Source organism: Phascolarctos cinereus, unplaced genomic scaffold (assembly GCF_003287225.1).
Source record: "Phascolarctos cinereus isolate Bilbo 61053 unplaced genomic scaffold, phaCin_HiC Scaffold_7;HRSCAF=346, whole genome shotgun sequence".
Lineage (NCBI taxonomy): Eukaryota > Metazoa > Chordata > Mammalia > Diprotodontia > Phascolarctidae > Phascolarctos > Phascolarctos cinereus.
This window is the reverse complement of record NW_027556180.1, coordinates 32,807,259-32,819,316: the sequence shown is the minus strand read 5'-3', so window position 1 is coordinate 32,819,316 and position 12,058 is coordinate 32,807,259. Positions and strand designations below refer to the sequence as shown.

General features: G+C 41.7%; 1 protein-coding gene and 1 long non-coding RNA gene across 2 annotated transcripts in view; one reads left to right on the top strand and one right to left on the bottom strand.

Moving 5' to 3' along the window:
- The window catches only part of TMEM212 (transmembrane protein 212), a 32,251-nt gene extending 23,369 nt beyond the window's left edge, over positions 1–8,882 (bottom strand). The window contains exon 1 of the mRNA XM_020980436.2: positions 8,362–8,882. Within this exon, the coding sequence (XP_020836095.1) occupies positions 8,362–8,520 (159 nt within the window). The 5' untranslated portion in view covers positions 8,521–8,882. The remainder of the gene's footprint in view (positions 1–8,361) is intronic.
- LOC110204134 (uncharacterized) overlaps positions 1–12,058 on the top strand; it is a 44,841-nt gene that overhangs the window by 27,247 nt on the left and 5,536 nt on the right. The gene's annotated exons all lie outside the window — the stretch shown is intronic.

Here is a 12,058-nt window from a genome sequence, read left to right as displayed (position 1 = left end):
ACATTATTTCACCAATGTGGGGATCTCCCAGTGTAAACAAACCCTCCACTGGTGCAGAGCAGAAACTCATCTGTAACAGAGTTTTTTGCATGCCAAGAATCTATCCCAGTGTCTGGCACATAGTAGGAATTTAATAAATGTTTGTGGATTGAATGATTGAGTTGGCTGAGGTGTTCAGCAATTTGCTTGGGGTCACACAGTCAGTTTGGGCCAGAGGTAGGACTTGAAGACTCCTATCCATTATGTCAAGCTGCCTTTCTTAAACCTTTTAGCTTTGCAAAATTGTCTGCACACATAATTTCATTTGATCTGCAGCCTCTGGGCCTCAGAAGGGACTAGATTAGATGTTCCCTAAAGTATTCTCCTACCTTGAAGTCTATGATCCTATAACTCTCACAACAACCCAATGAGATAGGTATTTATTGTTGATGATGATGAAGATTCATTTTTAGTCATGTCCAGTTCTTCATGACTGCATTTGGGGTTTTCTTGGCAAAAACGTTGGAAAGATTTGCCATCTCCTTCTCCAGCTCATTTTACAGATGAGGAAACTAAGGCAAACAGGGTTAAGTGACTTGCCTGGGGTCACACAGCTAGTAAGTGTCTGAGGCCAGATTTGAACTTAGGAAGATGAGTTTGTATCTACTGCACCACCTAGCTGCCCAAGGTAGGTGTTATGGATATTATTAGTCCCATTTTACAGACTAAAAAAAAAAAAAGCTTCAGAGATGCAGATTGATGATAGGACAAGGGATTTGATCTCATAAACTCAGGTCTTCCCTGACTTCAAAGTCTCACATTCTTTCCCCTATATCCCATTGCCACCATGTTTTATATTGATTGGTATCGTCATTCCCAGAGAAGATAAGGTAAGTTTGTTGGAGAACACAGAACCGAGAACCAAAGGTAGGATGTTTTTTTCCCCATTTTTGTTCTCTAAGAAACTCTGTAGCCTCTATGGGTTAGGGTAGTATAACAGACTGGGGGACTCTTTCTCATGTAATCAAGATCTGCCATGAAAATCAATTCAGGATGGAGGCTTTGTTGTTTTAGCTTCAACGATGCCATTGCCTTAGAAGGGGAATCCATGTATTCTGTGCCAGCAGGAAGAAGGACTGGGGTGTAGGATAGAGCTCTTTGAACAAGAAAGCGAAAGCTGCATGGGAACTCGGCAAGGGAGAGTCGTTGAGAAATCCTGCCAGTCCTTGCTTGGGTTGAGTACCAGGTATGAAGAGTGGGAGCTCTGTGGTCAGTCAGGCTTGAGACTATTTCTTCCCAACTTACAAATCATGTGTCATGGAATGTTCTGTGGTTGAAAGAGGACCCCGGGAAGAGTTATGCCTGGAACAAGACTGAGAATGTGAGCAGGTCTAAAAATGGCACCACTTGGGCCTCCGTTGGACAGATTGACGTGGCGCTACACGTTGTATCAACAATTTTAAGGAAAAAGGAAATCCAGGACATTGACCAAGCTGGTTTTGCGGCTTGCTGCTTTTATAGACTGACTCTTTCCAGGTCTGGCAGATTTATTGTTTTGAGACCTAGATTTTTATTTTCCTGGCACATTTCATTTTGAATTTTGGATCTGAAGAATTTGCAGATTTTTTTTTTAAGCCTCCTCATGTAGCTGAGCCTAAAAATTCAATATTGGCATGACCATCCTGTAAAGATCCCATGGATAAAAGCTGAACCATCTGTAGTCTTGAGTGGTTACTGGCCTCTCTTGTTCTGCAATTGGAAAGGTTCCCAGGGACCCTATAAGATCTGGCCAGCATAAATAAAACAACCCCAAAACCCAAGTGTGGTCAAGAGCTGCTGTTACACTGATCTTGGGCTAGAGGATGATGATCAAACTCTTTTACAATCAATATTTTCCAAGGAGGACAACCCCAATTCACACTTGATGCACACGTAGTTAATTGAATAAAGAAAATCCGAAGTGGGATACCAGCTGAGGAGGCTCGATTCCCCCCTTAGAGGAGAGAGTCAAGACTCTTGGACGATCAGTTTCCAATTTCCTCTAACTATTTTGGCACGAGTACTGCCTTCTCTTCCCTTCTCAAGCTGGAGAACGCTGTCTGCTTACTGTGGCCTGGTATTTTCAGGCCTCCAGCCTGAATTTTACTTTGTTTATACAGAACTCTGAAAAAGACCTTTCAGGGAGGAGGGTGCAACAAGAATGCAGTGATGAGACTGTAAAGTTCGCCTTGTGGATGGTGCGGGAGGACCTGGCACAGCATGCCTACCGTCTTTAGCATTGGGGCCTGGGAGGGGAGAGCATGGACTGGCCACCCACTTCAACCTGCACTTGAAATTTCCCCCTTTTCCAACTACGTTTCTTTTCTAGGGGGTGGAAGGAGAAGAAATATTAGACTGAAGAGAGATGGGAAAAATCAGAGGAACTAACTCTATGTCAGAAAGGCATCAGTAAGGGGAGATGAAAACATAGGCTATTGAGTACTAGGGGGACCTCAGATACTATCCAACCCTCTCATTTTGCAGATGAGGAAACCGAGGCACAGAGAAGTTACACAATTTGCTCATGCTTTGGGTAGTAAGCGTCTCAGGCAGGATATGATCCTTGTTCCTTTGATTTCAGAGCCAGTGATTTTCCATTGTTCCTCTCCCCACCCTCACTGCCTCCTAAGGAATAAATGTGAGAAATAGAGACGATCTATCTATACACATGCACACATATATACATACATACATACATACATACACACATACATATACACATACATACATATATATTACTATCATTAATACTGATATTAATTTTTGGAGATGGTCATTTTCTATGATTTGAATTAACAAGCTTTTATTTTCTCACCCTCCAGTCTTTCCTCCCCAATCAAAAGAAGAAAAATAGGGCAGCTAGGTGGTGCAGTGGATAGAGCACTGGCCCTGGATTCAGGACGACTTGAGTTCAAATCTGGCCTCAGACACATAATAACGCTTACTAGCTGTGTGACCCTGGGCAAGTCACTTAACCCCATTGCCTAGCAAAACAAAAACAAAAACAAAAACAACAAAAAGAAGAAAAATTAAAAAACAGACAAACCCTTGTAACAAATATGCATAACTAAACAAAATAAATTCCCTCATGGTTATGGCCATGTCCCAAAATGTACTGTGTGTCTCCTTGTGCCCCTTGCATCCATCATCTCTCTGGTGGGCAGTAAGTAGCACCACTGGTCCTCAGGAATGGTGGCTGGTGTTGCAGTGATCTGAGTTCTTAAGTCTTTTGAAGTTGTTTGTCATTGCAATGGTGGCTACTCTCCTGGTTCTGTTCAGTCCACATGAATCGGTTTATGTGAGTCTTTCCAGGTTTCATCCCTTTCATCATTTCTTATGGCACAAAAGTATTCTATTACCATCACAGCCCATAATTTGTTTAGCCAGTGTATCTTTCCAGACATATCTCCTTACTCCCTTTCATTCACTCTACATTCCAAACAAACGGTCTGCCTGCTGTTCACCCATAGATCACGTTTTAACTCTTGCCTTATTCACCTGGATAAAAGGCAAGCTGGTCCTAGGAGCAGACAAAACAGGTGAGTAATTACACACTGTGACTTGAGAGGCTGTCAAAGATTCCCTCCTCCATTGGCCTGCCAGAAATTTTTTTTGTGACATTTTTTGGGTTTCAGGATTATTTCCCCAGGCATCTCCCACTAAATGGCTAAAAGATAATAGCTACATGTGTTGTGTGGAAGAAGTAATGTATTAATTCATTGGCAACCATTAACCCAAGAGCAGAGATCCAGCTTTTGGACTAACTGTCAGCTTGCTAAAAAAAAAAAAAAGGATAACTTGGGACGTGGGATAGTTTTGATATGGGAGCCTGGGCTGGGAAAGGTCTCTACTTTAGAGTGTTACTTGGGAAGCATTATTGCTTTGTGCAGGCAGCACTCACCTACTGTCCTTTTGCCTCTCACCCATTTCATTCTTACATTGTCTCCTTTCTGCCTTCCCAGAGTTGTGAGCATAGGTTCTGTTCCTTTAATATATCCCCAAGCCTGTGAGGCGGGGGTGAGGGTGGGAGTAGAGGGTGGGAAAGGCAGCAATGACCTGGGTTCAGAGCAGCTGCCCAATCCTGGTTTCCTTGGGCCAAAGGCAGTTAAGCTCCAAACTTGAAACTTGAAAGGAATGGAAAGCCAAAAAAAAAAGTAAAACAAACACCAACTTGTAATCAGCTGTAAATCATTTCTCTCTCCCTTTTTTCTTTCTTTCTCTCCCAGACACAAAAAGGCTCACTGAAGGCAATTTTCACATGGAACTGAGGAATTGCTGAAAGGAAGGAAGGAATGTTAGGCATTGTTAAGTCCAATTCAGTTCGACACTCGTTGCTGTGTGATTCTGAGGAAATTATTGCAGTGAAAAAGGGCTAAGAATCCCAAAGATTCACTTAATGAAGGTCACTGATGGGGCAGCAGAACAAGACCCAAATGTTTGTTTAATCCCTTCCTCCCACCAGATGCCCCATCATTGTTTTAGCTAGTGGGGGAAAGCAAACTGGTGGTGATGGGGAATTATCAGAGTAAATATGGTAACTTGGGGTTTGCATGGCCGCAATACCCCCAAAAGAACTCAAAGCATTTTCCCAGAATGGTGTAATCAGTTTCCCAGGGTCTAAACTACAATTTGGGGAGAAGTTGCCTTTTATAATTCAGATTAACCCTTTCTACAGGCAGTATGGCATTAAGGATAGAGGGCCAACTTTGGAGTTAGGAAGACCTGGGTTCCAACCTACTTCTGACACGTAAAGGCTGTGTGACCCTGGGCAAGTCACTTAATCTTTTCAATGCCCCCAAAAGACTCTCTAAGACTATAAATTGCACAAAAGTTTCTGATCTGCATTGATATAAAGAATTTCCACAGTAAAGATTCCTTATGCTAGTGAAATCAATGATCTAGACTCCTATCTCTATCTATTTCTCTTTTCCCACCCCCTCAATAAGTAACTCATTCAGGCCACTTGGTTACTAAGTTACAGCTTAAGTATCCTCAATAACAATGTGATAAAAATTAATGTAGCTTCCTAGTACAAGTTGATACTGGGAGAACCTGACCCACTGCCTCCTTAATTCTTACAATGTCCTGAGTCAATTGGCTAGCTAGCATACAGAGCATTTGGCACCTCAGTTTCTCTATCAAGAAAAAAGACAGAAAAGTCCCACAGTGAGCTTGGACTAGCTCAGGTTTCTTCTGTCTAGCCTAAGGCTCAGATTTCAGGATTTTATTTATTTTCTCCCTGCTGTTTGTTTTTTAGTGACTGATCTTTCCTATAGCCTAGCTCAAGGAGTCTGGGAAAGGACCCTGATTGTATAAGAGGGCAGAACAAAAATATGAGAACCCAATATGTGTGAAGCATTCAAGAACTTTGACTCTTACTAGCAATTCGATGATGGGGAAGGCATCTACCCTCTCTGAACCTCACTTTCCTCACCTGTATAATGGGGATAGGATACCTGTAGTAGGGATAATAAAATCTACTTCATAGGTTTGCTCTGAGATAATACATGGCACAGGGAAAAGACCACCAGCTCCCAAGTCAACAGACCTGAGTTCAGACTCAGTGCTGCCATTATTCCTTGTGTGACCTTGACCAAGGTCACTTAGCCTCCCCAGACTTCAGTTTCCTCATCTGTAAAACGAAGGGATTGGACTAGATCTCAAAGATCCCTTCAAGCTCTAAATCTGATTCTATGACCTTAGAGCCCTATCTAAATACCAATTACTCTTACCTGTCTGATGGGGATGGGGAAAATGTAAGGACCAATATTTGTGACGGGGGCTTGTAGATCCTTGAATAAGAGATTACAAAACATTGGAATAACAAGCCTGCTTCCTCTGGTCCATGAAGAGGTTGGTGATCCATTGGCAAAAATCAAAATCAACATAATAGAAATGTATACTTAATGTCAATAAGGGCATTTGTGAAGTCAAGATCAGTAGGTGACAATAGGAAGGGGAAGCTGTCAAAATGGTGGGGTGTCTTTTAAAAGGCATTCAATAGAGGAGTCATTAGGGCAAAGGTCAGACTGTTAAAATAAGACATTGTTGGAGGAGGGAGCATGCTAAATGCTTTTTGGGGGGTGATCCCCCATTCTCCACCACCTCCCCAACCTTGGCTTATTAGAAACCTAGGCTGGTATGTAGCTTTTAGGCTTTATTTGCACTAAGAATAGAGCAGTCTCCTTGAGTGAAGAGGAGAAAGCTTGTGTTGTATTTGTGTGTGGGGAGGGGTCGTATGGGAAGATTCACATAGATGGTCCAGAAACAAAGGTGGGAAAAGTTCCATAAATAACAAGGGATTTGGGGAAAGGGTTCTAAATGAAGGCAGGATAGAGGAGAGGAGATAAGGATGGAGGTCGTATGGTGCATAAAGGTAACACGGCACTGCATAAAGAGTGAAGAATAAAGAATCCAGCCCAGGCTCTGGACACAAACTAGCTGTATGACCTTGGGCAAGTCACTTTTGCTTCTCTTCAATAGTAAAAGGAGAGGACTAGATGTGGTGTCCTAGAAGGTCATGATTATGATTTTGTGAATCAACATCTATTTGTTGTCTGCTATATACAGGGCTCTATGATAGACATCATGAGGGATATGCAAAACCTAGGCTATGATTAAACAGATGGTAGCTCAAGTGGTCAGAAGGAGAAGGGAGCTAGGAACTGCCATATTTTCTTATTGGCAGAGCTAGTCCTAGAGAAAATTGCTAGGTAGAGATTGTTTTTCCATCTCCTATTTCAGGGACATTCCTGTCACCCCAAGTCCTGGTCTGGGGTATTGAGGTGGTAAGTGGATAGAGTGCTGGACCTGGAGTCAGAAAAGAGCTCAAATCCAGCCTCAGACACTTATTAGTATTTGACCCTGGGCAAGTCACTTAACCACTCCATGCCTCAGTTTCCTCAACTGTAAAATGGGAATAATAATAGCAACTACCTCCCAGGATTGTTGTGAGATAATTTAATTAAATGAGATAACATTTGTAAAGCACATAGCACAGGACCTGGCGTATAGTAAGCACTTGATAAATGTTTGTTCCCTTCCCTTTTCCCATACCCTTGCCCACTCATAAACCCATCTTCTGAATAGCAGCTCAAGGGAGACTTCTTCAGGAACTTCAGTTAGATATGTTCAATTGCACAATTATTTATTAAGTACCTACTTATGCTGGCTATCATTATGTTCAAGGTCCTGGGCATAACAAGAGCTAGACTTTATATAGCGTTCTGAGATTTGCAGAGTGCTTTGTATATATTAACTCATTTCATTCTCACAACAACCCTAAGAGATAGGGGTTATTTCCCCCATTTTACAGTTGAGAAAACAGAGGCAGCCAAAAGTAAAGGTGACTTGCCCGGGATCACACCCAGCCGGTAAGTATCTGAGGCTGGATTTGGGTTTCCTGACCCCAGGCCTGGTGTTCTACCCATCGCACCTAGCTGCCAGAAGGTGATTAGAGGCCATTTTATAGATGAAGGAATTGAGGCCCAGAGAGGGAAAGGGACAATCCCAAGGTGACAAAGTTAGTAGCAGAATGAGGATTGTGACCCAGGCTTCCTTCCTCCCAGCTGAGTGTTTCTGCCACTATGACTCAGAAGCACAATGAAACTTGATATCTGTCATAGCAGAATGACAACATTTCGGATTTGGAAGGGACCAAATCATGCCTGGAAAACAATCCCCTCTTCAACACTCCACAAATGGGATATCAAGCCGAAATTTGTCTCTTTCTAACTTTTCCTCATTGTTCTCCATTCTCCTCCCTGGGGCAAGGTTAAACCACCTTTCATATGGAAGCCCTTCAGATACTAGACGACAGCGATTATGATCCCCCTAAGTCTTCTCTCTTCCAGCTTAAACACCCCCAATTCCTTCAACTGCCCTTCACCCCTCAGAGCATGGCAAAATCCCAAAGTGCCTTCAAAGCCAAGTCAAATCATCCAGTCAAGATGAAATTATGCTCAGTGGGACTGTAGCAGTGTGTATTCCTCTCTCTTATTTTTATTACTTTTTTCATATGGTTTATGCTTATATTTTCAAAATTAATATATCAGGAAATAAACTCTAAGAATATCTCAGAGCGTCTATTTAGGGGGGAAAAGAGATGGAATAAATCAAACAGCTTTTCAGACTTACTGGAATAATCAGTTATTATTTGCTGCATTAAATAAAATGGAAGCATCCAATTAGGCCAGTAATTATAAGAATGACATATTTCTATTTTAGTCAATTTTAGTCAATGATCTCCAGTTGTGGCACTCACCACAATTTTACCTTATGAACATTATATAGAATTTCAGGAGGTCTTTCTGTCTATTACATTTAATAAAACATGAGTCCTACCAAAGCTCCATTCCAGATGGGACAAGCGATCCGGGCACTCCATCCAGTGAACCAAATCTTGTAGGAAAATACTGGGAAGAAAGCGAAAATCCCAGAGAATATGCTCAGTATTCCAGAGATGATAAGAACCAGGCTGGCATATTGGAATGGACTCCTCATTTTTCCTGAGTCTAGAAGCTCAAAAATGTTGCGTCACCAAAGCTTGGCTTGAGGTGTGTCTTTAAACAAACGTCTCTTAGATGCCGTAGTCATGGCACTTAAGCTACCAACTTCTTGGGAAAGGAGAGATTCTCTTTGTACCCTTTCAAAGGTCATAGTAGGCAATAAACACCACATTCTTCACAAAGGTAACAGGACTTGGTCTGATTCTAGTGTGTTTTCAGCTACAGAGAGAGAGAGGAAGGCTGAGAGATGGGAGGAAGACAAGTAGAGGGACAGGGAGAGAGAGAGAGGGAGGAAGAGAAAGAGAAAACCTGTGAGAAGAAGGGGCTAGGGAGAGGGAGACAAGAAAAAGAGGCAGGAAGAGAGGTAGAAAGATGACAGGAGAAGTAAAAGGGGAGAGGGAGAGAGAGAAGCAAAGAAGTGATGAAGAAGAGGAGAGAATAGAGGGAGAGAGAAAGAAAGAGGTGAGGAAGAGGAGGAGAGACTAGAGGGAGAGAGAGAAGAGAGAAATGAGAAAGAAGAGAGGAAAGAAGGAGAGACAGGAAGGCAGAAGAAGGGAGAGAAAAGGGAGAGGTGAAAGAGGAGAGAAGAAGGAGAGAAAGGAGGAGGAGAGGAGAGGATCTAGGGAAAAAGAAAGAGAAAACAGAGGGGGGAAACAAAGAGAGCAAAGGAGGGAGGGGGAGATAGAAAGAGATGAAAGTGGAAGGGAGGAGGAAAGTAGAGATGAAAAGAAAAAAGAGGAGATGAGGGAAGGTGAGAAAAGGAGCAAAGAGGAGAGGGCAGAAAGAAAAAGAAGCAAGAGAGGAGAAAAAGGAAAGAAGCAGAGAGAAAAGAAAGGAAATAAGAGAGGAGAGAAAGAAGGAAAAGAGATAGCTGGACTACTGGGTATTTTTAGAGACTCCGCCATTATTTTATCCTGTCCTGGTCTGGTCAGTGGCCACTTCCTGGCTCAGTCAGACGGGAAGATTTGCTGACTCCAGTTGCTGTTTCTTCTTCCTTCATGAAGCCCTACATAAATCAACATTTACAATCCAGCTTCCCATAAAACAGGCAGCTCAGACCAATTTTCTGTGCATTCATGTTTTACAAGTACCAATCACTTGAAGCCAGGGCAGTCTTCCTCCACCTTACTGGCTCTCACCATTTTTGCATCACTGGATAAATAGAAGTGGATTCATCCTAAAAATGGGTTTAGTCTATTAAAAAACTCTTATATGAAAGTTTCACCATTGAGCTCTCCACCACTAAATGTTATAAATTCCCTTAATTTAACCAACTATGGTGATTTCATTTAATGGGCCTCTCTTCAAACTAATTTTATTCCATGCCCAGTTACCAAGTGAAGGGCATAGAGATATAGGACAAATGACAATTCTGAGCCATGATTTCACTGGTGAAGAAAACACTTCTGTTTTCATCTATTCTTGGATCAAAACTCAAGTTTTAGCTGCCGTAGCTTATGAACATTTGAACCATTCTCTGTTAGCTTTTCAGGTAAGGTTATGCCCACGTGGAGATGAAAACACTGAGATTTAGTCTGAAATCATTCACAAGGGCTAGGGGGTTGGGGCTTTGTCCCAGAATGGTGAACTTAAAGGCACTCATAGCACATCAAGTCAAACAATGGAGCTCAGTACCTGGTTTGGAAGAAGACAATTAAATGTTTAATCATTTCGGTTGTGTCCAACTCTTGGGGTTTTCTTGGCCAAGATACTCGAGTGTTTTGCCATTTCCTTCTCTAGCTCATTTTACAGACGAGGAACTAAGACAAACACATTAAGTGACTTGACCAGGATCACACAGCCGGGAAGTGCCACAGGTCAGATTTGAACTCAGGAAGATGAGACTCCAGGCCTGGTACTCTGTGCACTATGGTGCCACCTAGTGGCCCCAAAAATAGGAAGCTACCATATGGCAAACTGGGGTAAGGGAAGGGGAGATCTTTCATCACCTGTTCTGCTTCCCTCCAGCCCTCCTGAAACCTTACCCTCCCTCTTCTTTTCATTCCCCTATGAAAATAAAGATGTGCTTCATGCTTATTATTTCAGGTAGAGTTTGTGGTCATCCACTGCTTCATGCATACTCAGATATGCCTTTATGCAAGGCCCTTCCTAAGTAACTGGTACCCTTTCTTTCTTGAAATGACTTTGCATTAATGAACATATATATACACACATAAACATACATACATACTACATGTATAATATGCATATACGTGCACATATATGTATCTATGTATTTAGTGTGTGTTTGTATTGACTTCTTTGGACTCTCAAGGAATCCCTCTGCCTCAGTTAGACTGTAAGCTCCTTCAGGGCAGGAACTGTACATTTGTTGCTATTGTTTTTCCTGATATCCTCAGAGCCCAGAGCAGCACCATATTTTTTTTCTTAACTAGACTTACGATTTCACGAGTTCAGTGAAATCCAGGTTAAGAATTTAATGGATGGCAGAATCATGTACTGTCAGAAAAGCCTTTCAAAGGCTATTGAGTCTGACCCACACCCATAAGGAATCCCCACTCCAGCATAACCAATGTGTGGCCATGTAGCTTCAGCTTGAAGACCTCTTAGGAGGGGAATCCCACCAGCTTCCCTAAACATCCCATTCCAGTTTGTGGCAGCTCAAATTGTGAGGAAGCTTGTCCTGGTCTCTTTTTGCCACTGTTTCTGCCCTCTAGAGCTAACGTGAACAAACCTTGTCCTCTTCCAGTAGCCCTTCAGATACTTGAACATAGGCATCAAGCCTACCCAAGACTTCTTTTAATCAAGCTGAACATCCCTAGTTCCTTGCTTCTTCAATGAGTGAAATGAGTGAACGGCTTCCTTGTTACTGATAGCGTACGACATCCGTCTTTAAAATGAATTCCACTTTCTAAAGAGATTCTGGATGAAATATTCTTTCTCTGCTCTGTTAATGTTCTTTTCACAAATAACTTCCAAGATGAACATCCCATCTTTGGCATTTTTTGGGGGAAAGAGAAGTCAAGAAGTTTTTATTAAGTGCCTTCTATGTGCCAGGCACTGTGCTGTGATTTACAAATATTTATCTCATTTAATCTGCTGGTATTCCTTGAGTAAAAAGATTATGTATTTATCAATGTGTACAGTTATTCAAGATGAGGGAGACTTTCACCTGATCTTGGAAAAATAATTAAGAAGCCAAAAAGGAAATTTCAAGTCGTTTTTTAAACCTAGGATCAAGCTGATATTATCAAATACGAAAAAGAACAGTTAGTTTCAATGTCACATAAACTGTTTGCAAAAATAGGAAAATTAGGGAGATGAGGGAGACTAACAAATTTCTTCTATGAGACAAATATAGAAAAACAGATACCTGAACCAGAGAGAGATAAAGTATAAAAAGAAAAAATGTGGATCAATATTCCTAATGAGAATTGATGTCAAAATAATAAATAATATATTAACAAAGGGGTTACAACACCATACTGAAAAGCTTTAACGAAATGATCAGGATGGTTTATATGAGGAATGGTTTTTACAAGGGTTGTTTTGATAGTAATTAAGTTTAAACA